The 25,368-nt window shown below is 50.9% G+C and overlaps 1 protein-coding gene across 1 annotated transcript; it reads left to right on the forward strand.

Annotated features, from left to right (window-relative positions):
* Window positions 1-5,590: 5,590 nt before the first annotated feature.
* Window positions 5,591-24,063, forward strand: IGSF8 (immunoglobulin superfamily member 8). Its single transcript, XM_033135980.1, has 7 exons — window positions 5,591-5,693; window positions 12,113-12,490; window positions 15,439-15,918; window positions 17,203-17,628; window positions 18,830-19,234; window positions 22,323-22,477; window positions 23,970-24,063. The coding sequence occupies exons 1-6, from the start codon at window positions 5,639-5,641 to the stop codon at window positions 22,436-22,438; spliced, it is 1,860 nt and encodes a 619-aa protein (XP_032991871.1). The 5' UTR covers window positions 5,591-5,638; the 3' UTR covers window positions 22,439-22,477; window positions 23,970-24,063.
* Window positions 24,064-25,368: the final 1,305 nt, after the last annotated feature.

Consider the following 25,368-nt stretch of genomic DNA (forward strand, 5'->3'; position numbering starts at 1 on the left):
ATGGCCCCCACCTCACCACGGGGAGGAGAGCCTCATGTTATCCCAGGTGGGGACCTGCAGGGAGGAAGGGACCGGGGTCATCCTCGCATGACAGCCCCGCGTCAGGAACTTGGAAATGATCATAATAATACTAAATAAATACAAACAAGCAGGAGAGTCCCCCTGCCTTTGCTGTGGCCTCGAGGACAAATCCACAGGCCTCCCCACAGCTGGGAAGGAAGCAGGAATGTGGCTTTGCTGCCAAAGGGTCAGGGAGGGGAGGGGAGTAACAAGCCCCACCAAGGGATGCTGAGCTCTCTCTCGTGGTGCTTATAAAGGAGGCAACCCACAACACCCCCCTTCCCGCTATGCAAAAATAGGGAACACTTAAACACCTGTATTTCTGATTCAGTGTTCGCTACGTTTCCTGCAACGATCTTATCTTTTTATAACTTGCTGTGTAAAAGGTTTCCTTTCTCTTATTTGTGTCTCCCACCTGCAACAGAGTTTTGCCAAAGAGGTCTTCTGGGGAATACACTGTGTGCGGAGCCCTGCTATCAAGAAAGCTAGACTGGTGACTGGGAGCGGCCGCCGAGACCACACAACACCAGTCCTGAGGTTTCATGTGCATGCACACTTCTTCAGAAGTGTATTCTTCAGATACACTTCTTGTATCTGAAAAAGTGTGCACGCATACGAAAGCTCATACCAATAACAAACTTAGTTGGTCTCTAAGGTGCTACTGGAAGGAGTTTTTTTTATTTTGTTTTGACTATGGCAGACCAACACGGCTGCCTACCTGTAACTTATCACTTTGGAGAAACTTCCAAGGGAGGAGAGCCCACCACTTTCCCAGGTCGTCCGTTCCCCTGTTGAACAGCAGTTACCCTCCAAAAGTTCTTCCTAATGTTTAGCCAGAATCTCCTTTCTTGCAGCGCCTCGTTCCTCCTTCTCCTGCCCCCCTTTCCTCCCGCCTCTCCCATTCTCCTTCAATGTCTGGGGCTGGGATGGGAGCGCCCTGCCATGGCCAGAGCTGGGACGGTTTTCCTGGGATGTCCACATGGCTCCACGCTCTTCTCACATGCCCTGCCTGGGTCTCAAATTCCAGCGCTGGCCTGCGTGGGCCCCAGGAATGAGCTGGGTCTCTGTAAGGACACTGTCTTCCATGGACGGTGGCCACAACGTGCTCCCTCCTTCCCCGGATCTCCAGACTCCTCCAGGCTGGCCGGGCCGGGGGTGTTTCTTCTCTGCAGCACAAACAAGATTGCGACAGAAACCGCCGGCTAAATTCCGACGGAGAGAAGGAACGATACGAGCGGAAATCTTAGCCGACTAAACACAGTCGCATTTCCCTACCTGCCAACAACGGTGGTCGCCTCGGGTCACTGTCCCGAGTTTCGCAGGTGGATTTAATTGTTTTGCAAAAGTTGTAAACCACTTGATTGTAAAGATAAAAGGGGGCGTGTGTGCCAATTAGAAGGATTCACAGTGATAAATTAAGACTGAATCAGAGAAGTGCTGGAAATGCAATGAGGCTGAGGGTATGTTCTATCCTATGTGTTAAGGTAAAGGTAAAGGGGCCCCTGACTGTTAGGTCCAGTTGCAGACGACTCTGGGGTTGCGACGCTCATCTTGCTCTATAGGCCGAGGGAGCAGACGTTTGTCCACAGACAGCTTCTGGGTCATGTGGCCAGCATGACAAAGCCGCTTCTGGCAAACCAGAGCAGTGCACGGAAATTCCGTTTATCTTCCCACCGGAGCGGCACCTATTTATCTACATGCTTTCGAACTGCTAGGTGGGCAGGAGCAGGGACCGAGCAACGGGAGCTCACCCCGTCATTGCGGGGATTTGAACCGCCGACCTTCTGATCGGCAAGCCCAAGAGGTTCAGTGGTTTAGACCACAGCGCCACCTGCGTCCCTATCCTATGTGGTAGACTTGGAAAATATGCACAGCTTGCAGATTTAACTTATAGAATAAAGAACAGGAAGAACATACATTTAAAGAAGATTGGAAAATGTTTAGTGAATATATGGGGGGAATTGTGTACACTTGGAAACTTTGGCAGCATTGAGAAGATAAATTCAACGGTGTAAATAAGTTTTGATGGATGTAATAATGGAATACTGAAAGGTTTAGTTTTGTAAAATATGCAGGGATTTATGGCATGCGAACTGAACCACGGAAAGAGAAGCAGGGAAGTTAACTGAATATTCTAAAATGAAAAATAGTAAAGCTTAATAAAAAGTATACAGAACACAAAAAGCTAATATACCAAGACATCTGGACAGGCTTGTCAAAATGAGAATACTTTTAGCCGGCACCATAAAGAATGCAGCACCAGTATGTTTCCGAGTACAATTCAGTGTGTTGGTTGTTGTTGTTCAGTCGTTCAGTCGTGTCCGACTCTTCGTGACCCCATGGACCAGAGCACGCCAGGCACGCCTATCATTCACTGCCTCCCGCAGTTTGGCCAAACTCATGTTAGTAGCCTCGAGAATACTGTCCAACCATCTCATCCTTTGTCGTCCCCTTCTCCTTGTGCCCTCCATCTTCCCCAACATCAGGGTCTTTTCCAGGGAGTCTTCTCTTCTCATGAGGTGGCCAAAGTACTGGAGCCTCAACTTCAGGATCTGTCCTTCTAGTGAGCACTCAGGGCTGATTTCTTTAAGAATGGATACGTTTGATCTTTTTGCAGTCCATGGGACTCTCAAGAGTCTCCTCCAGCACCATAATTCAAAAGCATCATTTCTTCAGCGATCAGCCTTCTTTATGGTCCAGCTCTCACTTCCATACATTACTACTGGGAAAACCATAGCTTTAACTATACGGACCTTTGTTGGCAAGGTGATGTCTTTGCTTTTTAAGATGCTGTCTAGGTTTGTCATTGCTTTTCTCCCAAGAAGCAGGCGTCTTCTAATTTCGTGACTGCTGTCACCATCTGCAGTGATCATGGAACCCAAGAAAGTGAAATCTCTCACTGCCTCCATTTCTTCCCCTTCTATTTGCCAGGACGTGATGGGACCAGTGGCCATGAGCTTAGTTTTTTTGATGTTGAGCTTCAGACCATATTTTGCGCTTTCCTCTTTCACCCTCATTAAAAGGTTCTTCAATTCCTCCTCACTTTCTGCCATCAAGGTTGTATCATCAGCATATCTGAGGTTGTTGATATTTTTTCCGGCAATCTTAATTCCGGTTTGGGATTCATCCAGCCCAGCCTTTCGCATGATGAATTCTGCATATAAGTTAAATAAGCAGGGAGACAATATACAGCCTTGTCGTACTCCTTTCCCAATTTTGAACCAATCAGTTGTTCCATATCCAGTTCTAACTGTAGCTTCTTGTCCCACATACAGATTTCTCAGGAGACGGATGAGGTGATCCGGCACTCCCATTTCTTTAAGAACTTTCCATAGTTTGCTGTGGTCGACACAGTCAAATGCTTTTGCGCAGTCAATGAAGCAGAAGTAGATGTTTTTCTGGAACTCTCTAGCTTTCTCCATAATCCAGCGCATGTTTGCAATTTGGTCTTTAAAGCCCTAAACGGCCTTGATCCAGTAGACCTGAAGGAGCGTCCCCACCCCCATTGTCCAGTCCGGACACTGAGGTCCAGTGCCAAGGGCCTTCTGACGGTTCCCTCCCTGTGAGAAGTGAGGTTACAGGGAACCAGACAGAGGGCCTTCTTGGTGGTGGCACCCTCGCATCAGATGTCAAGGAAATAAGCAACTATCTGACTTTTAGAAGATATCTGAAGGCAGCCCTGTTTAGGGAAGCTTTTAATACTGGATGAATCATTGCTTTTTAATATTCTGCTGGAAGCCGCCCAGAGTGGCCGGGGGAACCATGCAGAACAGATATTCTCTGACTCCCGTGGTAGTGCCAATTCCGACATTCAAAGCAGTCAAGTGGGAATATATGGGGTAAGGCGATTCAAGTGTAGGGATCTGTCTGTTTTTGCATTTGTAAGAACTCCCTGCCTATTGACACCAGGAAGGAGCCTTCACTGACATTATCTTCTGTGCCTGCTCAATTCGTTCTAGTTTAGCCAAGCCTGTCCAGAGGCTTAGAAAGCTGACGTGAAGCTGAACCTTTTTTCGTACCTTAACTTTTTGTGCTTGTTGAAGTATTGTTGTAATTTCCCCCTGATTATCTTATTCCATCTTTCGGTAAACCACGTTGAGGGTTTCTATTTTTTATTTTTACAACCAAGAGGTATATACATTTCGTGTTCCCTCATCTGACGGCATCTGCTTCTCTCAGGTTTCCTCTCATTTTCCCAGTCTTCCATCGGGAGTGGATGGGGAAACCCAGCCAGGTGGGCGGGGTATAAATAATAAATTATTATTATTATATTATTACAACAACAAATCTAATAATAATAATGGTTGTAAGTAGTTTGAAACTGTTTTTCTTAAATGTCGTGACCCGCCCTGGGACCTCAGGGTGGCGGGAAGGTAATTAAGAAACCAGAGAACAGATAATAAGTGTGTCTTCCTGGCGCTGCTGAAAGATGGAGACACATCCGTCCGTTTGGCTTTTGGCGACCCGAAGTGGCTGTTTCTGAGACTGCACATGGCAGGGTCTTGGTTATACACAACGTCAGAGAGGGATGCTCAGCACTGGCTAAAACCACAGCTAAATGCACACACACACCCCAACACACACACTTTGCACCCATTTTCCTGACTCACACCGGTGGGAATCAGGGGTGCTGAAGGGTGGAAAAGAGGACCTTCCTCCTTGTTTATTAGAGTTTTCTTCATTTTTCCATACCTTCACAGTGCAAATGTAGGTCCCAAATTTCACAAGAACATAGAAGCCTGCTGGATCAGGCCAAAGGGATCTAGTTCGGCCTCCTGTTCTCATAGTGGTGAACCAGATGCCACAAAAGGAAACCTGTAAGCAGGATCCGAGCGCAAGAGAATTTTCTTGCCTCCTGTGGCTTCCAGCAACCGGGGTTTGGAAGAGGCCTCTGGGACTATTTTTAAAATAAAGGGCTTTTAAATAACGCCACACTGTTTTTATTACTGTATCAGCATTTTGGCAGTTTTGTTTTTGATGGAGTTTAATTACCTTTTAACGATGCTCTTTCCTACGTTTTTAGCCTTCTGCATTTCAGCTGCGCAGTTAATTTGTGTAAGCTGCCTTGAGTCACTGCCTCGGTAAAAAATAAAATAAAAGGCGGGCTATGGACAATAATAGATCTATTTATGACCGATCCCTTATGGCAGGCGAGAAATGCTTCTGAAATATAGAAAGCCAACCCTGTCGGAAGAGTCCCCTGAGCGCGTGCAGAGTGCAAAAGCGCGCTCGATTCCCCTGCTCCCTCCCTTCACCGCCATCTTCGTCTGCTTTGATCTGGATCAATGAATCCGCCGTCCTTAAAAGCAGGTTAAGAAGCGAGCGAGCAAGGCAACCTTTCCGGGGCATGCACAGAGTGCAAACGCGCGCTTGACTCCCCCGCGCTTCCCCCCTCCTCCCCACATCTGGCTGGCACGAGGCGGCGTGGGGAGGGGGAGGGGGAGAGGGAGAGGCGTGGCCAGGCGGGGAGCGCTTGCAGGAGCCCGGGAAGCAGCCGGCAGAGGCGCCCCGTCCTCATCCTCATCTTCATCATTTGCAAGCGGCCAGTCCCGATCCGGCCTGCCCCCCTCCCTCCGAGATGGACGCTGCTTGCAAGCAGGCGCCGCCGAATCTCCTTTTGCTCCTGCTGGCCGGTGAGTCCGGCCCGGGGGTGCCTCCGTGGAGCCGCTTGGACTTCATTTTCTGGAGGGGTGGGGGAAGCCTTTGCTGGGCCTGGTGGGTTGGAAGGAGAAGGGTGGGGGGGGGGTTCTGTGGGGAGGGGCTGGGGTCTGTGGGCGGCTCGATTGCGCGCCCCCGTTCCCGCCCTTGCAAGGCAAAAGCCTTCATTGTTGCATCCTCAGGCAGAAACGGCGCGCGCAGGGACTGGGGCCGGGGGGGGGGACCGCAACTGTTCCCCCCCCTTCTGCTTGCAAAAAGAGGGTGGTTTGCAATCCTGCTTTCCCTATGCGAAGACTTTGATCTTGCGAGGCATTGCAGGGTGGCGAGCGCAGAGACTTCCCTTTGCATTTTATGCTTGGGGAGGCGGGGGCGCAATCTTGTGCCATTTCTCTGCTGGGGCATCATGGTAAAGAAGAGCGGGGGGGCGGGGGTTAGTTGCCAGTGGCGTGGCTGCATCCGAGGTTGAATCTGATTTCATTTTCTGGCTCTTTATCTTTCTCTCCCCCCCCCCCCCTCGCAAGTACAAAGCGTCTTGTCTTTAACAGCAGAAATGCCATTTGTTTTCCTTTGACACATTTCAAGGCTTCTAGAAAAAAGATTTTTCCATGCAGGCCTGACTCAGCCAGGCTGCAAGGTTTTGGTTTTTGTTGAATGGAACCGGGGGGGGGGGGGAGAGAAGAGCGCTAGATGCATTTAGTGGCTTGGAAGGTTTTCAGGCTTTGTGGGAAGGGTGTGTGTGTGTGGGGGGTGCAGAATGTGGTTCCTATCAGCCTTTCCATGGGTTTTGGGAATTGCTGGCCTGCCAGGATTTTGCAGATGCCTCTCCCAGTCCGCCCTCCCCAGCCGCCTGATAAACCCCCAACCTAATCTAGGAGTTTTGGAGGGACATCTGGGAGGATTTGGAGGAGAGGGGGTGGACAGATGGAAAGAGAAAGCGGGGGGGGGGGTTCTGCTTGGGGAAATGCGTAGGAGGGGGCGGGGAAGACTCAGGTTCTGACAGCTCGCTCAGAAAATATTATGAATAACAATTATCTTGTAATTTTTATTAACCGCCTTTTGCGCTAAGATCCCTGGGGCGGGGTCTGCAACACTTCCAGAGTGGTATACAAGTCCCACCTGGAGTCCTGCAACCAGTTCTGGGCGCCCCAATTTAAAAAGGACACGGACAAGCTGGAAAATAAGAATGCAAGAAGAGGCTGCTGGATGAGGCCAATGGCCCCTCTAGCTCAGCATCCTCTTCTCACAGTAGCTGAACAGTTCGTAGAGTTGGAAGGGACCCCCAGAGTCATCTAGACCAACCCCCTGCAGTCCAGTGGGAAGACAGCAAGTAGGATTGGAGCACCAAAACGGCCTCCCCTCCTGCCATTTCCAGCGGCTGTCATCCAGAAAAACCTCTGCCTCTGACTGTGGAAGCTGAGCATAGCCATTGTGGCTAGTGGCCCTCGATAGGCCTCTCCTCCTCTGTGAATTTGTCTCTGAATCTTCTTTCAAAGCCATCATTGCCTCCTGTGGGATTCTAGGAATAGAGTGGCATTGGAACAAGGGTGCGGGTCTTTAATAGATTTAGAGACCCGTATCCTGATGGGGGGCTACTAATGGAGACCTCCCCCCTCAAGACCTCAGTACATGTGAAAAGGATCTGGGGGTCTTGGCAGACCACAAGCTTGACTTGAGCCAGTAGTGTGATGCTGCAGCAAAAAAGGCTAATGCTATTCTAGTCTGCATCCACAGAAGTCTAGTGTCCAGCTCAAGGGAAGTCATAGTCCCGCTTTATTCTGCCTTGGTCAGGCCCCCACCTGGAATACTGTGTCCAATTGTGGGCACCACAGTTTAAGAAGGCTATAGACAAGCTGGAATGTGTTCAGAGGAGGGTGACCGAGATGATCAAGGGTCTGGAAACCAAGCCTCATGAGGAATGGTCGAGGGAGCCTCCGAAACCCCCACCCCCTGCCCTAGCCCAAATCTCCGTCTCTAGCCTCTACCCTGATACTGTTTCTCATCATCTTAAAAATCCTTATTCACACCAACCCTGAAAAAAGCATTGCATACCTATATTATTTATTAATTGCATAATATTTATGCACCTCCGGGACATGGGTGGCACTGTGGGTTAAACCACAGAGCCTAGGGCTTGCCGATCAGAAGGTTGGCAGTTCGAATCCCTGAGACGGGGTGAGCTCCCGTTGCTCGGTCCCACCTCCTGCCAACCTAGCAGTTCGAAAGCACATCAAAGTGCAAGTAGATAAATAGGTACTGCTCTGGCGGGAAGGTAAACGGCGTTTCTGTGCGCTGCTCTGGTTCGCCAGAAGCGGCTTTGTCATGCTGGCCACGTGACCCGGAAGCTGTACACCGGCTCCCTCGGCCAGTAAAGCGAGATGAGCGCCGCAACCCCAGAGTCGTCCGCGGCTGGACCTAACGGTCAGCGGTCCCTTTACCTTTACCTTTATTTATGCACCTCTTCGTTGTGAAACCTCAACAACCTCAAAGTAGTTCACAAAATGTTATTTCCCCCCCCAAAACTATACTATACAAAAAATTAAAATTCTAAAGCGGGCTAAAATTAGCACCAGCATTTCTCTGGTCAGGCTTGTTTTTAGCGGGTGCCGAAAAGGATAAGTTGAAGGCGCCTGCCTGCCTGATATCAATAGGCAGGGAGTTCCAAAGTGTATCTTATGGGAAGGAAAGAGAGACAGGGCTGCCAGACTTCCTGGTTTGCAAAAACTCAGCTGCTATGTTGATTCTTATTTAGTTATTTATCCTGAGCCTTCAATGTGCACATCTCTTCACAGGAGTAATTCCTCATGGACCACTTTCTGCCTGTCGCCGACTGGGGTTCTTGCCAAAATTCTTCATGTACAGTGAATTTTATCCACAGTGGAGAACAAGCAGAAAGAGAGAGAGGTCTCTGCCCTGAGGTGCTTCCAATTTAAGGGGGGGGGGAGAGAGGCAGCAGGACGAGGTGAAAGAAAGAATCAATAGGGGAGGGGGAGAGAGGAGTCCAGTTATTCTATTGTAGAAATTTGTCATTAAAAAGGTCGCATGACTGCTTGGAGTGGCAGGAAGAGGGAGCTGTCAGTCAGGGCCGGCTCCGGAATCAGATGCAAGTCACAAGGCAGCTTGGGGGGCAGTGCCCCATTGCCCAGACAAGCCAGCTCCCCCTATCTACATATATGCAAAGCAGCAGATGCAAAGCTGAGGCAAATTTGTGCCATTGGATTCCTTGCAGAGGCTTTCGATTTATATATTTGGAAAAAGTACCTAGCAACAGCTCACATTTCCTTTCCTTATTTCCACAAGCAGAAATTCCCTGGGGAGTTGTGGCCTTCTTATTTATAAATGGCATTTCTGTCCCACCTCCCCCCCCCAAAAGAACCCCAAGTGGTGCCAACGGTTCTCTCCCCTCCTTGTCATTTAATCCGCACAGCAACCCTGCAAGGTAGGAGAGCCTGAGAAAGGCAGGGACTGGCCCCTGAGGTCACACTCTGCGAGAGCAGGGATCCTTACCCTCGTCTCTCCCAGATCCTGGCCTGATACCCTGACCGCTGTGTCACGCTGTCCTTTAATAAACCCGAGGACGGCATCTTTGCAGTCTGGAGTCACGCTGGGTGGGGTCTGCCGTGCCTGGGAGGGGAGGGGGCCCCCTGGCTGAGGTGGGCTGACCTAGATCTTGCCGGCTGCCCGCATGCATGGTGCCCCAGATTTGGGTGTCTGCCTTTGCAGCTCCTCTCCAGAGAAGAAGGCAGCTTTGTTGTTCTTCTCCTTGGCGTGCTACTGCTGCGGGGTGTCTCCTTTGGGCACCAGGCCACCCGTCTCCGTCTCTCCATAACCGCGTGCAGAGTTCTGCGACCACCGCATGGTGCGCCCAGCAGCAGCTCTTGCTCCCGGTCCACGGCCTGGAGATTTCTGTAATCAACAGGGCGGATTTGTTTGTTGCCGGGAAGAGAATCCCCTTGCCCCAGTTGCCAGGGGGAGGGAGGGTTCCCCAGCGGACTCATTTGGCTTAATGAGTCTGTTATGGAATTAAGGGCCGTGTGGTATTTTTCTCTCTGGCGCTGATTCCCAGCTGAGCTGACTTGCAGAGAATTGCTTTTGTTTTCCAGCCCTTGGAAATTATTCCGCACGCTGAGGTCCTCTTGAACACCCCACATTTACCGAGTCAGATTGGGGTGTCATATTTTAATATGCTCTTCCCAGTGCATCATATTTTAATATGCTCTTCCCAGTGCATCTCTTTCGATGCCCAGCCTTAACCCACTATAATGCCCCCCCCCCCCCGCGTAGGGATGGAAGAGAGACCCCAAGAGTCATCTATTCCGAGCTCAACATGAGCCAGTGGTGTGATGAAGCAGCAAAAAAGGCGAATGCTATTCCAGGCCAGATCAAGGGAAGTGATACCACTGCTGGATTCTGCCTTGGCCAGAGCTGACCTGCAGTCCTGGGTCCGGTTCTGGGCACCCCAGTTTAAGAAGGATATCGACAAGCTGGGACGTGTGCAGAAGGAGGGCGACTGAGATGACCAAGGGAGATGGGGATTTTTTTAGCCTGGTTTCCACACCTTTGAAAGGGTCCTTTGGTAGGAAGGGCAGGATCTAAACTGAAATAGATCATAGATAGATAGCTTTAATTCCGTGATCTAAACCACTGAGCCTCTTGGGCTTGCCGATCGGAAGGTCGGCGGTTCGAATCCCCGCGCGGAGTGAGCTCCCGTTGCTCTGTCCCAGCTCCTGCCAACCTAGCAGTTCAAAAGCACGCCAGTGCAAGTAGATCAATAGGTACTGCTGTGGTGGGAAGGTAAACGGTGTTTTTGTGCGCTCTGGCTTCCATCACGGTGTCCCGTTGTGCCAGAAGCGGCTTGGTCCTGCTAGCCGCATGACCCAGAAAGCTGTCTGTGGACAAATGCCGGCTCCCTCGGCCTGAAGGTGAGATGAGCGCCACAACCCCAGAGTCGCCTTTGACTGGACTTAACCGTCCAGGGGTCCTTGACCTTTTAACGTTTCTTCTTTTTAATGAATGTTTTTTTTCTTATTCTTTCTATGTTTTTCAGCTGTTCTTATTTTATCTGTTAGCAGCCTTGAGTCCCTGTCAGACAGAGAAAAAAAGTGGGGGATAAAGAAACGAAATGATTCCAGCTAAACATTTTAGGCAGAGCTATCTGACGGCAAGAGCCGTTTGACAGCAGAACCGTCTTCCCTGGAGGTTTTTAAGCAGAGGTTGGGTGGCATCCGCCAGGGATGCTTTAGCTGTGAGTCCTGCATTGCAGGGGGTCAGACTAGATGGCCCCTGGGGGTCCCTTCCAACTCAACAGTTCTATGAATAGACTCATCAAAAACCAGCAAGCAAACAACAAGAAGCATCTGTTTTGTAGATGGGGGGGGGGGAGCGGTATTTTGTTACCCTGAGTTATTTCTTGTGGGAAAGCCCCACCTCACTGAAAAAAAATTATTCCTCCCACCCCAGTGTCAACTCATAGCTGTTTCTACCACTCTGGTGGAATTAGCCGATATGACCTCTCATGGCCCTGCTGCTGAATTAACGGCTTTTTCCAACTCTGCGTTTAATCATTAAAACAATGAAGATTACAGCTGAACTCTGCCTGAAACCTGGCCCCATAATTCGGCTTTTCACACCCGACCAAAGGTCTCTCGGTGCTTGTTTTTCCGTCTTCCCTTGGCTTGATTTACATCCTGCCGAGGAGCTCAGGATTTGACCCTCCTCCCTTCGTCCTCACGACAAACTTGCAAAGTAGGCTAGGCTTAGAGGCTGCAACTTAACTGAGGAGGAACGGCTTTCGAATGAGGGACTGGCGGAAAGGGCAAAGCTGACGGCGAAACTAAGAGGTCCGAATGATGAACTTTCCATAGAAGAATGTGAACTATTTTGAAAAGCATTGCAGTCAAATGAAATTACAGCGTTTGAGATAAAAGCAGCGGAAGAAAAATTACAAAATAGTTGCTAACAGGGGAACTTTTTGTAATGGATAAAGATACAATGCAGTGGAAGAAGTTTGAGCAAAAACACTGTGGAGACGAGGGAGGGAAAGACAAATCACGAGACTATGTGATTCTTTGATTTGAAGGTCATTGTGAAAACGTTTGAAAAATGTAATTAAAAAATGAGAGAGAGAGCTCGTAATTAGCCTGAGGTCACCCAAGTGAGTGAGGAATTAGGACCCTGTTCTAACCACAACTGCAGCGCAGGGGGTTGGACTGGATGACCCCTGGGGGTCCCTTCCAGTCCTGCAATTCCATGATTCATTTGAGGTTTTTAAGCAGCGCTTGGGTGACCACCCGCCAGCGATTTGTGATTCTTGCATGTCGGGGTTGACTGGATGACCCCGGGGGGTCCCTCCCCTCCCTGCAGTTCTTCAATGCCTTCTCCTCTTCCCTCCCCACAGCCCTGAGCGCCGGTGCCCGGGAAGTCCACCTCCCTCCGGGGCCCTTGTACCGCGTGGAAGGGACGTCCGTCTCCATCCCCTGCAACGTCTCCGAGTACGAGGGCCCCACCCTGCAGCACTTTGAGTGGTTCCTGTACCGCCCGTCGGCCCCCGACATCTCCATCGGGGTGGTCAGCACCAAAGACCCCAAGTTCCCTTACGCCATCTTCGCGCCCCGGGTGCAGGCGGGCAACATCTCCATCCAGCGGCTGCGGGGGGACGCCGTGGCGCTGTGGGTCAAGGGGGTGCGCTCGGAAGACGCGGGGGTCTACGAATGCTACACCCCCACCACCGACTCCAAGTACCACGGGACGTACAGCAGCAAGGTGGAGCTGAGAGGTAAGGGGGCGATGGGGGGGTATTGGGGGGCAGGACCAGAAGAGGGGGAGAAAGTTGAAAACAACGAAACCGTAAGGAGAGTAATTCTGGATCGGCCAGAGGGGTCCAATCCTAGCCCAGCCTGCTGTGGCTGCAGAGACAGGTAACTCTTACCTGCTGCCTCCCGCTTTGCTTTTGCTGCCTCTCCAGGGTGCAAGCCTGGGCGGTGGGTCTGGAGGTCCTGGGCTGCCCAGATGACAAGGCACCCCCCTCCTCGGCCTCACTGGCCCAAAGGAAAACAGAGCGAGACATTTGGCACCAGCGTGGCTGCAGGAGTTGCCGGAAGGAGGCGTACAAAACGCCATCCAGCCGCCTTAGGGATTTGTGTAAGGCCTGCTCCTCAGCCTTATCTTCTCCCAAAGAAGGCAGCAGGTTCGGATTTTTTTCTCGGGGTTTGCACCCGAAGCCTTTCTCATGAATGTGTGTGGCTGAAAGGCAGGAGAGGTTTAGGATCAGAGTTTTCCTCAAATTCCCCCAAGAACTTAGGAATGTAGATAGACTGCCACTGGAGCTGGAGGCTCCGCAAACACTGCGCCGCTCTGGCTCTGATGGGCAAGACTCTCCTGACGTTCCCATGGCTCTGCTCTCCCTCCACGGATGGAGGCAGCAAATGCAGGGAATTGCAAGTGCGGAGAGTTGCGCTTAGGTTTTGGGCTTGTTTTTGGGTTTCTGCTTGTGGGCATCTGACTGGCCACTGTGGATATGCTGGACTACATGGGCCATTGGCCCGATCCAGTAAGCTCTTCCAATGACCTAATGGAACCTCCAGCTCCACAGGCAGTCTATCTGGATTCCTAGGCCCTGTGGGGATTTTGTCACCATGAGAATAGAGGGCTGGCCGAGATGGCCTGATCCAGCAGCCTGACTTCCTAAGGCACTGGAAAATGCCTACTCAAATAGGCAATACTATGTTCATTGAAGGTCAAATCCTGTGAGCTTCGTGGCAGCCGTGTGTGGATTCGAACCCTATTCTCTCCAGGTCCTGGTCCTCAAAGAATCCCCTCAACAACAACCCTGTGGGGCAGGCAAGCCCGAGAGAGGCTGTGACTGGCCAAGTGGGACGATTTGGACCTTGGTCTCCCAGGTCCTCGTCCGACACTCTAACCACTACACCTCGCTGCCTCTGGGACCGATTGTGGGATGCAGGCACCTTCCGCGGTCATCTGACGTGGAGGTTTACTGCATTAGCAATGGTGATTTTCCCCGAGGTCGCTGCTGCCTTTCCTACGTCCGCTCCGCTAATCCGTTTAGCGGCTGGGACGAGCAGATGGCTTCTGAGCCTGCAGTTGTCTACAGGCCAAGCTCTGCCGAGCGCGGCGGCCCTGCGGGGCGGGCCATGGGGGGGCGTGAGAGGAGGAGGGCCCATCTGGCTCCCCACCTGAAGCCCCCACATACTCCTGGCAGCTAAATCCAGAGAGTGGCCAGGAAGAAATCTTTCTGGGGCTGGCAGCTCCTGCCTCTGTTCATTGTGGACCGTGGGTGTTGTTTTTTTAAAATAGTATTTTTTATTAAAGTAAATTTTGTGCACCTCTCTTCTCTGTCCCTGCATCAAGAGTCAGTGCTGTTAAACTGTGGAACCTCCTGCCACTGGAGGCAGTGCTGGCCACCAGCCTAGATGGCTTCAAAGAGGTTTGGATAAATTCATAAAGGAGTAGGGGGCTATCGAGGGCTGCTAGCCAGAATGACTTGGCTTTGCCTCCACGGCTGGAAGAGTGTTGCTCTTGTGTTTGGATTCTGGTAATGGGCACCTCAATAGTCTCTCTTGGGCCTGATCCAGCAGACGCTTCTCATGTCCTTATGGATATCTTTCCCAGTCTGCTTCAGCACTGAAACTGGTTTCAAGGCGCTTTGACGGTGCACTTACAGCCCTGGGCTTCTTTGGGAGGGAGGACAGGACAGAAATGGAATTTAAAATGTATTTTGTTTGTCTGTAAAATGGAAGTGTAAGTTTTTGTTGTTGTTTTAAGCAGGTTTTTCAACTGCTTTAAATTTTCATAGCTCTCCCCGGGACCTTTGAGTGACAGGTGGAAAATAAAACAAAATAGGCAGTGCGGTGTAGTGGTTAGAGTCCTGGACTTTGATGTTGGAAAGACCAGGGTTCAAATTTGCACTCAGCCATGAAGCGCACTGGGTGGGACCTCAGGGCTTCTCTCAGCCTCACCTACCTCACAGGGTTGTTGTGGGGATAAAATGGGGAGGGGGAGAACCCTGTGAGCCCCCTTGATTTCATTGGAGAAAAAGATGAGGTTGGAATGCAATAAATTCTACTCAAGCATACACCCATTGAAATGAATGAAGTTAGGTTCACCATGCTGATTAATTTCAGTGAGCACAACGCACAGGAGTCCGGTGGGCTCAGAGTCGAATGAAAAACCACCTGATTTTTCATGAGAAACATAATCTTTCTCTCTTCTTGAAGCAACATAAAAACCAAAACACACTTTTTGGAATCTGCACTTTTCTCAGTTTTGCAGTGCAACTCCAACTCTAACTGGCGCGTGTGTTATACATTGGTACCTTGGTTCTCGGATGTAATCCGTTCCAGAAGACTCCCGAAACGTTCGAAAACCGAGGCACAAAGGGTTGGCTGCAAGTTCAGTTGGGAAAACTGAAAAACACACAGCGGATGCTGTTCGACTTCTGAGGTGTGTTTGAAAATGGAAGCAATGACTTCCGGGTTTTCAGCGTTTGAAAACCGAAACGTCCAGCTTCCGAGATGCTCAAAAACCGAGGTACCACTGTCTATGCATGCCTAGATTTGGAGAAGGTGTGCCTCAAAATACAATTAAAACCCCATTGAAAATTCACCTGCACCTTAGTGCTGATGTGTTTCGGGATGCACATTTTTGCAGAGCCGTAATTTCCCCTCGCCTGATGTGACTGACCCGCTTTTTCTCCTGCCCCCCCAGTCATCCCCGACAAGCTCTCTGTGTTGCCGGCTGCTCCTTCTGCCCCGAAGCCCCCTTTCCGCAGCCGGGGGGCTTTGCCCGCCTCTCCGCTGCAGGTGGCGCTTTGGGAAAGCCAAGACCTCCAGCTGACGTGCGCAGTGACCAGCCAGACCCCGCAGCACGTCCACCTCTCCGTCTCCTTCGGCCTGTCCTCCCCCGATGCCTCCAAAGACCTCCAGGCTCTGCAGGAGGTGATCGCCGTGCGCAGGGACTTCGCCGTGGAGGCTGGCGAGAGATTTGCTGAGCGCCACCGAGCGCAAGAGCTGTCGCTGGCCAAGGCGGGCGACCGGCAGTACCAGATGGTCCTGGGTTGGCTGAGGCCCGAAGACGCGGGGATCTACCACTGCGTCGCCGGGGAGTGGATCCAGGACCCCGACGGGAGCTGGCAGCAGATTGCAGAGAAGCGGGTGGTGCTGGCTCAAGTCACCGTCCGCACCTTGGGTGAGTCTTCCTCGGGGATCACAGAGGGATTCACTGTGGCTCTTGGAGGTGGGAGTGTCTGAGGGTTAAGACCCGTTTGGCAGTGGAACGGACTCCCTCAGAAGGCGTCCGGTTCTCCTTCGCTGGTGGCTTTGAAACAGAGGTTCGGTGGCCACCTGCCAGGGATTATTTAGCTGCGATTCCTGCATTCGTTGAATCGTACGAGTTGGAAGGGACCCCCAAGGGTCCTCTAGTCCAACCCCCTGCAGTCACTGCTAAAGAATCCCTGACAGGTGGCCGTCCCACCTCTGTTGCAAAAACCTCCAGCGAAGGAGAGTTCGCCACCTTCTGTTCCACTGCCAAATGGCTCTTCCTAAAGTTGTCAGAAGCTCCTTTCTTGCAACTTGGGTCCACTGGTTTGTGTCCTCCCCTGCAGAGCAGGAGAACGCAAGCTTGTCCCCTCTTCCATGTGACATTTTGTGACAGCCTTTCAGATACAGCGGTGCCTTGGTGCTCAAGCAACTTGGAAGCCAAACACTGCAAAACCGGAAGTATGGTGTTCCGGTTTGCGAACTTTTTTTGGAAGCCGAACGTGCTCCGCTTTGAGTGTTACGCTGAGGTCTGTCTGTTTTTGCTATTTATTTTGTGTTTTTGCGGCTCTTTTTGTTTGTTTTTGTGACTGCGTGGAACCCAGTTCAGCTGCCGATTGATTGATTGATTGTGTGACTGCAGTACATTATTTATTGCTTTCATTTTGTGGATCAGTGATCTCATTAGATAGTAAAATTCATGTTAAACTGCTGTTTTAGGAGTTGTTTTTAAAAGTCTGGAACGGATTAATCCATTTTGCATTACTTTCTATTGGTTTTGGAATGCACTTCCAGAACGGATTAAATTTGAGAACCAAGGTACCACTGTATTTGAAGATGGCTCTCATACCTTTTCTCAGTCTCCACTTCTCCAGGCTAAACATATCCAGCTTCCTCAACTGCTCCTCATACGGCCTGGTCGCCCTCCTCTCCACACCTTCCAGCTTGTCAACATCCTTCTTAAATTGTGGTGCCCAGAACTGGACACAGTATTCCAAGTGTGGTCTGACCAGGGCAGAATAGAGTGATATTATTACTTCCCTTGATCTGCACACTGGCCTTCTGTTGATGCAGCCTAGAATTGCATTAGCCTTTTTTGCTGCTGCATCACAAGGTTGCCTCCTGTCAAAATTGTGACCCGCTAGGACCCCTCGATCCTTTTGCGCATGGGCTGCTCTGACCTTCTCGCCCCTGACTTCCTCTGCTCTGCTTTCAGCCAGCCAGTTGGCTGCCTCCGCCAGCCCCGCCAAAGTCCGCGTCGGCTCTGGAGAAGCCCTGGAACTCCTCTGCAATGCCTCTGGCCTCCAGGCCTCCCCTTTGCCCCACGCCGTCTACTCCCTTGGCTGGGAAGTGAGCCAGGGCAGTGACGGAGAAGGGCGCCTGGTGGCCCGTTTGGACCCGGACGGGACGCTCGTCCTGGGCGACAGCTACGCCAACCGCGACGTCGGCCGGCGCCATGTCTCCCTGGAGAAACTGGCCTCTCCCCTGGGCTCCTACCAGCTGCGGATCGAGTCTGCGCAGCCCAGCGATGTGGGCTCCTACCGGTGCGTGGTGTGGGCCTTTGTGCGCTCCCCCGGCGCCAAGCTGCGCGAAGTGGCCAGTGTCCGGTCCGAGGCCCTGGCGGTGGACATGAAATCGGAAGGTGCGTATGGGGCCGCTGAGCTGGCTTTGGGTCACCAAATTTGCCCCTCTCATTTGCTGGCACAAGGACACTTCGCACCCCTGGAACCGTTAAAGCTGATTGCACGCTCATGTCCTGTTTAGAGTCGTCATCATCTTCTTCCTCCTCCTCCTCCTCTCCTTTACATAGATTTATTCATTTATATTTATTTCATAAAACGCACACACCGCTTGATTGTAAAAACAAACCTCCAAAGCGGCTTAAACAAGACAAAACAGTACAATCAAGGAACATGGCAGTATTTTAAAATTCACATTGGCTCTCCAAGCATCTGGGGAGCTTTGAACCAGCTCACTGTGTGTGACCTCAGTCCAGTCGCTCGCTCTCAGCTTCACCTACCTGCCAAGATTGTTGTGAGGCAAAAAATGAGGAGGAGGAAATAAACCGTAAAAATTAAAAAAACACACACCTGTGCTGCTGAATCAAACAATATATATTTTTAGTTAATGTAAAATCAAAAGGACGAACAGAACCGGGCGGGCGCCTTCTGTGCCACTTTTTAAATGCCCACTGAAAATCTTTCTCTCCTGCCAGGCAGGCAGTTTGGGAGACATCCCTCCCTCCACAAAGGCCCGTAGGTGCCTGTTCCCAATTTCTTGTTGCTTTTGACTTGCTTTAAACTTCCCGTGACTTTACTGTCTGGTTTGGGGTTTTCATATTGTAAACCTCTGTGATACATTTTTTATAATACAGCGCTATAAAAATATTTATTTATGCAAATAAATGAGGATTGGGCAAGTTCACAGAGGAGAGGGCTACAGGTATCGATGGCCTCCAGCCGCAGTGGCTGTGCTCTATCTCCAGAGTGAAGAGGCAGCCGTTCTTGTGAATGCCACTTGCTGGAAGCCACGGGAGGGGAGAAGGTTTTCGGAAATGGGGTATCTGGTTGGCCAGTGTGAGGAGAGGACCCTGGCCTAGGTGGCCCCCTGTGGCCTGAGCCAGCAGCCAGGCTCTTCTTAGGTCCCCGTGGAACCTCCAGTGCCAGAGGCAGTCTACCTCGGTTCCCAGGTTCTCTTGGCCATCGTCGGAAGAGGGTGCTGGACTCGATGGGTTGGCTAAGAAAAATAATAATTGAAGCTGCCGGGCAGAGGAGTGTGTTACTGAGAGACGTTGCCGGGGTTTGGCGATGCTGAGTCCCTCCCCTTCTTTGCCTCCCCTGCAGCGGTGGTGCTTGAGGCCACGGCGTGGCTGCCGTCCGCCACCATCTACCGCGGGGACACGGCCGAGGTGCGCTGCAACGTCTCGGTGGAAGCCACGCAGGAGATAGCCCTGGCCCTCAGCTGGTGGGTGGAGCTGCCCGACGAGGGCCCCACATCTCACGGAGTCCTGCTGGCCTCCGTCAGCCGCGAGGGGGTGGCCGACCTGGCCAGCCGGCCCTCGGGGGGCGCCGTCAGCGTGGACAAAGCCGGACCCACCAGCCACCGCCTGCGCCTCCACGGGGTGCAGCCGTCGGACGAGGGCAAGTACCACTGCGCCGTCACCGCCTGGGTGCGCTACCCGGACCTCAGCTGGTACAAGGCTGGATCTGCCAAGTCCAACGTGGTCACTGTCTATCCGTACACGTTGGGTGAGTAACCCCTTCTTTTTTTGGGGGGGGGAGTCGGGCAGAATCCTCCTGTTGGGAGATCTGGGGCAGGTGATGTCCTTTTTCACAGATGAAATGAAAGGCCTTCTTTGCAGAGCGCAGAGTTAAACTGTGGAACTCCCTGCCACAGGAGGCAGTGGTGACCAATCTAGGTGCCTTTAAAATCTGGTTGGACAAATATATGGAGGAGGAGGAGAGGGCTGTCAGTTGCCTGTTATAGCAATTCTAAGGTCTTAAATATAGAATAAATGTTGATAATTGCACGAGGTAAACACACATACATAAGTATATAACCCACATGTCTATAATATTACAGGAGAGCAATCCAAAAGTCATATTGGGTCTCCTTAAGACGCTAAATATTTCCTCTGCCTCCTTAACCCCCCTTGCCTGAGAACAGGGAGGCAGATAGCAGTCAGGGAAAGTCCCTGAAGGAATTCCTCTCCTATATCTATGAACCTCCTTGGTATGAATTGTCCTTGCTTGCCCAGCTGCTCTGCATTGAGAGATGTCTGATGGTCTTATCAAATGCTAATGTCTTGTGTAAACTGTGTCTGGAACCGCGTAAAATTTGCCAGATCCTCAGGAATACCACACCTCGGCCTGCCTGAGCCACAGGAACCCCACCTGGTGTGTGATGCGATCGCTGGCGGTTTGTAGAGGAGATGTCCCCCTTCTCCTCGCCAAAATGCAAACCCTTAAAAGAGATGTTTCTTCTTGGTTCGGTGTCTCTGTTGCAACAAAGACCTGCCTTGCTTTCGCTGCATCCAGCACCCATCCATTCATCTCTGACCAATCCTGGACTTAGGGGACTCAGTCCCTTGGGAGTTGGGCAGCAAAAGCAAACCACCTCTCTTTTTCTATCATCACGCCACAAGCCAAGATGGAGGCAGGGATGCTTCAGAGTGCCAGTTGTTGTTGTTGTTGTTGTTGTTGTTGTTCAGTCGTTCAGTCGTGTCCGACTCTTCGTGACCCCATGGACCAGAGCACGCCAGGCACGCCTATCCTTCACTGCCTCCCGCAGTTTGGCCAAACTCATGTTGGTAGCTTTGAGAACACTGTCCAACCATCTCATCCTCTGTCGTCCCCTTCTCCTTGTGCCCTCCATCTTTCCCAACATCAGGGTCTTTTCAAGGGAGTCTTCTCTTCTCATGAGGTGGCCAAAGTACTGGAGCCTCAACTTCAGGATCTGTCCTTCCAGTGAGCACTCAGGGCTGATTTCTTTGAGAATGGATAGGTTTGATCTTCTTGCAGTCCATGGGACTCTCAAGAGTCTCCTCCAGCACCATAATTCAAAAGCATCAATTCTTCGGCGATCAGCCTTCTTGATGGTCCAGCTCTCACTTCCGTACATTACTACTGGGAAGACCATAGCTTTAACTATACGGACCTTTGTCGGCAAGGTGATGTCTTTGCTTTTTAAGATGCTGTCTAGGTTTGTCATTGCTTTTCTTCCAAGAAGCAGGCGTCTTCTGATTTCGTGACTGCTGTCACCATCTGCAGTGATCATGGAACCCAAGAAAGTGAAATCTCTCACTGCCTCCATTTCTTCCCCTTCTATTTGCCAGGAGGTGATGGGACCAGTGGCCATGATCTTAGTTTTTTTGATGTTGAGCTTCAGACCATATTTTGCGCTCTCCTCTTTCACCCTCATTAAAAGGTTCTTTAATTCTTCCTCACTTTCTGCCATCAAGGTAGTATCATCAGCATATCTGAGGTTGTTGATATTTTTTCCGGCAATCTTAATTCCGGCTCGGGATTCATCCAGTCCAGCCTTTCGCATGATGAAAGAGTGCCAGTTGCCGGAAACCAAAACAGAGGTTGCATGGCCACCTGTCAGGGATTCTTCAGCTGAGATTCCTGCATTGCAGGGGGCTGGCCTAGACGACCCTGGGGGGCATCCTCCATCTCTGCAGTTCTCTGATTCTCACCACTAGGCCCAAGGACAGTTTACATCCATTGGGGGGGGGGGTTCTAAAACAGTCCCCAGAAAGGCCCTCCTGTTGCAAGGTGTTCTTCCTGAGCGGAATTGCAGGGGGTTGGACTAGATGGCCTTTGGGGGACCCTCCCCACTCTATAACTCTCTGCGTCTCTGATTCTAAATGGCTTAGTGTTGCATGGAGATGCCCTCCTTTGCAGTAGCCCATTGCGCTCTCTTGCGCTCTCTCTAATTTTTATTAAGATTTCTAATTTACATTTCAAGATATTCATTTCAACAACCTTAAATCCATGACGTCCTTTCTTCTCTTTCCTTGGTTCATTTTGCAGACCACACATCCCTGCATATTTTGCGTGAACTAAACCATTCAGTAATCCATTGTTACATTCATCAAAACTTATTTACACTGTTGAGTTTATCTTAATGCTGCCAACGTTTTTAAATGAACACAATTTTCACCCAAATAATCAGAAAACATTTTCCAGTCTTCTTTAAACATATGTTCTTCTTGTTCTCTTATTCTGTATGTTGAATCTGCAAGCTGCGCGTATTCCATCAGTTTAAGTTGCCATTCTTCTTTGGTTGGAACCTTCCGTTTTTGGGCTAACAAAACGCAGTCTGCTGTAAAATAATAATAATAATAATAATAATAATAATAATAATAATAATAATAATAATAATAATATTTTTACAAAGACCAACTCGCATAACACAATAGTGACAGCATTCATAATTCAAGATAAAATATACAATTAGAATAGAATGCAGCAATAGCTCATGAGTTAAAATTGATATATATACACATACATCCGTACGACTGAGATTTGATCCTAAGGCGCCCCAAATTTGATCCTAAGGCGCCCCAAAAAAGGACTTCAGCTTTTCCCTAGTAAGCTATTTTATTCTAGAGGATGATCCGTGCCTACAAATCTGGGCACAGAATCTGGCTACCAAGCTAACACAGCACGGACTGCTGTAGTGGCATGCATAAAGAGTCTTTTTTGACACCTGGGAATTTCCCTTTGAATTATCCCAACGAAAAGGACCCTGGTTTTTTGGGGGGGAAAGGTGCTTTTCAACGTATCCCATTGGCCTCTTGACCTTCTCCGTTTCTTCCTCTCCTCTCCGCAGCCATCGACACCTTGTTCATCCCTCTCCTGGCCGGAGTCTCCAGCGCCCTTTTCGTGGGGGTCAGTGTCCTGGTCACCGTCACCTGTTGCTTCATGCAGAGGCTCCGGAAGAGGTGAAAGCCGGCCGAGAGGATGGAGGTGATGCACGTTTGCCAGGTGGGGCGCTCTGCGCAGGTCTGTGTTTCTGCTCCGTGTCTCCCTGTCCTCCTTTGGGTCTGGGCTCAGCAGGCAGGGGGGACCCTCAGCTCTCTGCTTAAAGGGGGGGGGGTCAGACCTGCTCCTGGCCCCCCCTCCTTTGCAAATTCAGTTGCTGAATAGCCATCAGGTATTTTGCTGCATGGGATGCGGGTGGCGCTATGGTCTAAACCACAGAGCCTAGGGCTTGCCGATCAGAAGGTTGGCGGTTCGAATCCCCACAACGACGGGGTGAGCTCCCATTGCTCGGTCCCAGCTCCTGCCAACCTAGCAGTTCGAAAGAACGTCAAAGTGCAAGTAGATAAATAGGGACCGCTCCAGCGGGAAGGTAAGCGGCGTTTCCGTGCGCTGCTCTGGTTCGCCAGAAGCGGCTTAGTCATGCTGGCCACATGACCCAGAAGCTGTCTGCGGACAAACACCGGCTCCCTCGGCCAGTAAAGCAAGATGATCGCCACAACCCCAGAGTCGTCCGCGACTGGACCTAATGGTCAGGGGTCCCTTTACCTTTACCTATTTTGCTGCATGCATTTGTTTATCTTGCAACCAGCTGCCCCACCTAATTTATCCAGGCAGATCTGATAAGGAACAGTATTCACAGGCAAGTAACTTTCCCCAAATTAAGCCCAACCCACGGGTGCTGCTGCTGTTTAATTATTTCATTAAAATTGTACACTGTTCGATTGTGAAAAGAAAAGACAAAAACCGAACCCCTCAAGGTGGTTTACAAAAAGTTAAGGGAGAAAACTGAGAAAAATTCACAACCATAGTCCAGAACAACCAAAAAAAGTTTAAAATACTAACACTAAATCCACCTGGCTTGGATTTAAGGAGCGCAGTTTCAACCAGCCCAGCTTGAAATGGTGCAAGTTGGATGTGTGTCAGATGCGATTGTGCTGGATCTCCCAGCAGTGAGGAGTTCCTTGCAAGGTGACTCCTTTTGCTGCAACAAAAAAATGAAACGAAACCTGAGTCTTGCAGCCCCTGAAAGCCTTTGCAAATTAATTGTGGCATCAGAGGTTTTCATGGGCCACAGTCTGCTGAATCTGGCGCAGAAAGTGTTTCTCTTCAGTTGTGGGGCTCATCCTGGGTTGTTCCCAGCTAAACTGATACGCCCCAATGCCCCGTAATCTGGTGGCTTCACCTCGCAGGTTCATTTGTCCCAAGACGACCCTTAAGGGAAGGAGCTCCCTGCCCTCTTTTGCCCCCAAGTCCCCTTGACTGGGAACGGTTTCCCGGGATCCCCTTAATTTTGAAAACCGGGTCACGGCAAACAAGTTATTGTCCACAGGCCATAAATCGGCTCCCGTGTTTGAAGCAAGCTGTTTTTGCTCCGGTTTCTGCAATTAATTCACCACAGCCTCCCGGGGTAAAATATGGATTAGGAGGTTTGATGTGGGAGGGGTTTGTGCCTGTTGACCCACATCCACTCCCCCCCCCCTCTCCCCTTTTGCAGGAGCTTCCTCTGTCTCCGATCCTCCGGCTGCCCTCCTCTCCTTGTCGTTGTCGTGCTGGTGATCCAGTTTCTCTGCAAGCTCCGCGAAGGAACCCCCTGCTCCTCCTCTTTGACTCTGGACTGGGCTCCTCTCTGCCGCCCCAAACTCTTCCTGAGCAGGAAGTATTCCAGGACCTCTTGGGAAGGACATTTCCCCATCCTGCCAATGGCCCAAACGTTTTCTCTTGATTCCCTCCGTTTTCTCCAGCAGAAACTGGTGCTGTGCTTGAGTTAGGAGGAGGAGGAGAGGGAGAAAGGGGGTGACCCTCCTGCCATTTGATGGGGGTCTTTCCTCGTCTGTCTCCTGCCATCAACGCAGACCCTGCCTTCTCTTGTTTTCTCTCTGCCTGTGACTGTCCTTCCTTCCTTTCACCCTTCCTTTTCTCGATGAGCTGCATGTTTATGACACGACGCTACGATGATCACCTTGGGGGGCTCTTTGCAGCCTGTTGGGGGCCAGAGAGTGGACAGAAGGGTCCCTGTTGCTTTCTTCGTTGGAGAAAAGGAAGCCCTCTGAGCAAGACCCTCTTGTCCATCTGCTGCAGCACCAGAAACCTCTTGGATGGCGGCTGTTAGCTCACGCCGTCCAAGCAGCTAGTCCCTGCCAGCACCCCCCAGCAACATTTTGCTCTCATCACGTAGGCAGGAACCCAAGCTCTGTGTGTAGGTTGGGTGCATGTGTTGTTGTTGTTGATCTGCCAAGAAGCACCACTCTGCCGTCAGCCGTCTTCCTCTGTTTCTGTTTCTTGAAAAAACATTGGGATGGAGAATCTCAGGCCGGTGGAGGGAGGATCTTACTTGTGCCAAATGAATCGGTTTAGGGGACCACTAAGGACTCCGGCCTGCAATATCTGACCCCCAGTGGTGATTTTCAACCTCCCTCCCCCCTCCCGGTTTCATGGTTGCTGAAACTCCGTCGGAAAGTGGAGGGCTCTCCTTCCGTGGAGGTTTCTCAGCAGAGGTTGGAGGGCCACCTGTTGGGGATCCTTGTGCTGCAAGTCCTGCCCATCTGGGAATCCCTTCCATGAAACCACTGAGCCACGGGACTCTCATCGCAGAGGCAACTGCGAGACTGATTTCTCCCCAACACGAGAGTGATGAGCAGAGAGAGAGAGAGAGAGAAACAGAAGAGGCAGAATGGAACATTATTCTACGACAGCCATCGTTGTCTATTTTTGTAATTTTTAAAAGTTTCGGAAGAAGAAGAGCCTTCCCTCTGGGCCCTACCTACCTGCTTCCTGGTTGGCGGGGTGTGTCTCCCCGAATCTGCAGTTGGAAGCCTGGGGCAGCGCCCCCTTTGCCCAGGGTGGTTCTCTGGATTTCTCTGGGAAAGGTTGGATGAGGCGGACAGCACTCACCT

The sequence above is a fragment of the Lacerta agilis genome, chromosome 17, assembly GCF_009819535.1.
Source record: "Lacerta agilis isolate rLacAgi1 chromosome 17, rLacAgi1.pri, whole genome shotgun sequence".
NCBI classification, from domain to species: Eukaryota; Metazoa; Chordata; class Lepidosauria; order Squamata; family Lacertidae; genus Lacerta; species Lacerta agilis.

Bases quoted from the DNA above. Each gene is read 5' to 3' on its own strand.
- IGSF8 (XM_033135980.1), top strand. From the start codon at position 5,639: ATGGACGCTGCTTGCAAGCAGGCGCCGCCGAATCTCCTTTTGCTCCTG. The intron at 5,694-12,112 runs GTGAGTCCGGCC...CCCTCCCCACAG, and splicing joins CCTTTTGCTCCTGCTGGCCG to CCCTGAGCGCCGGTGCCCGG. The intron at 17,629-18,829 runs GTGCGTATGGGG...CCTCCCCTGCAG, and splicing joins GGTGGACATGAAATCGGAAG to CGGTGGTGCTTGAGGCCACG.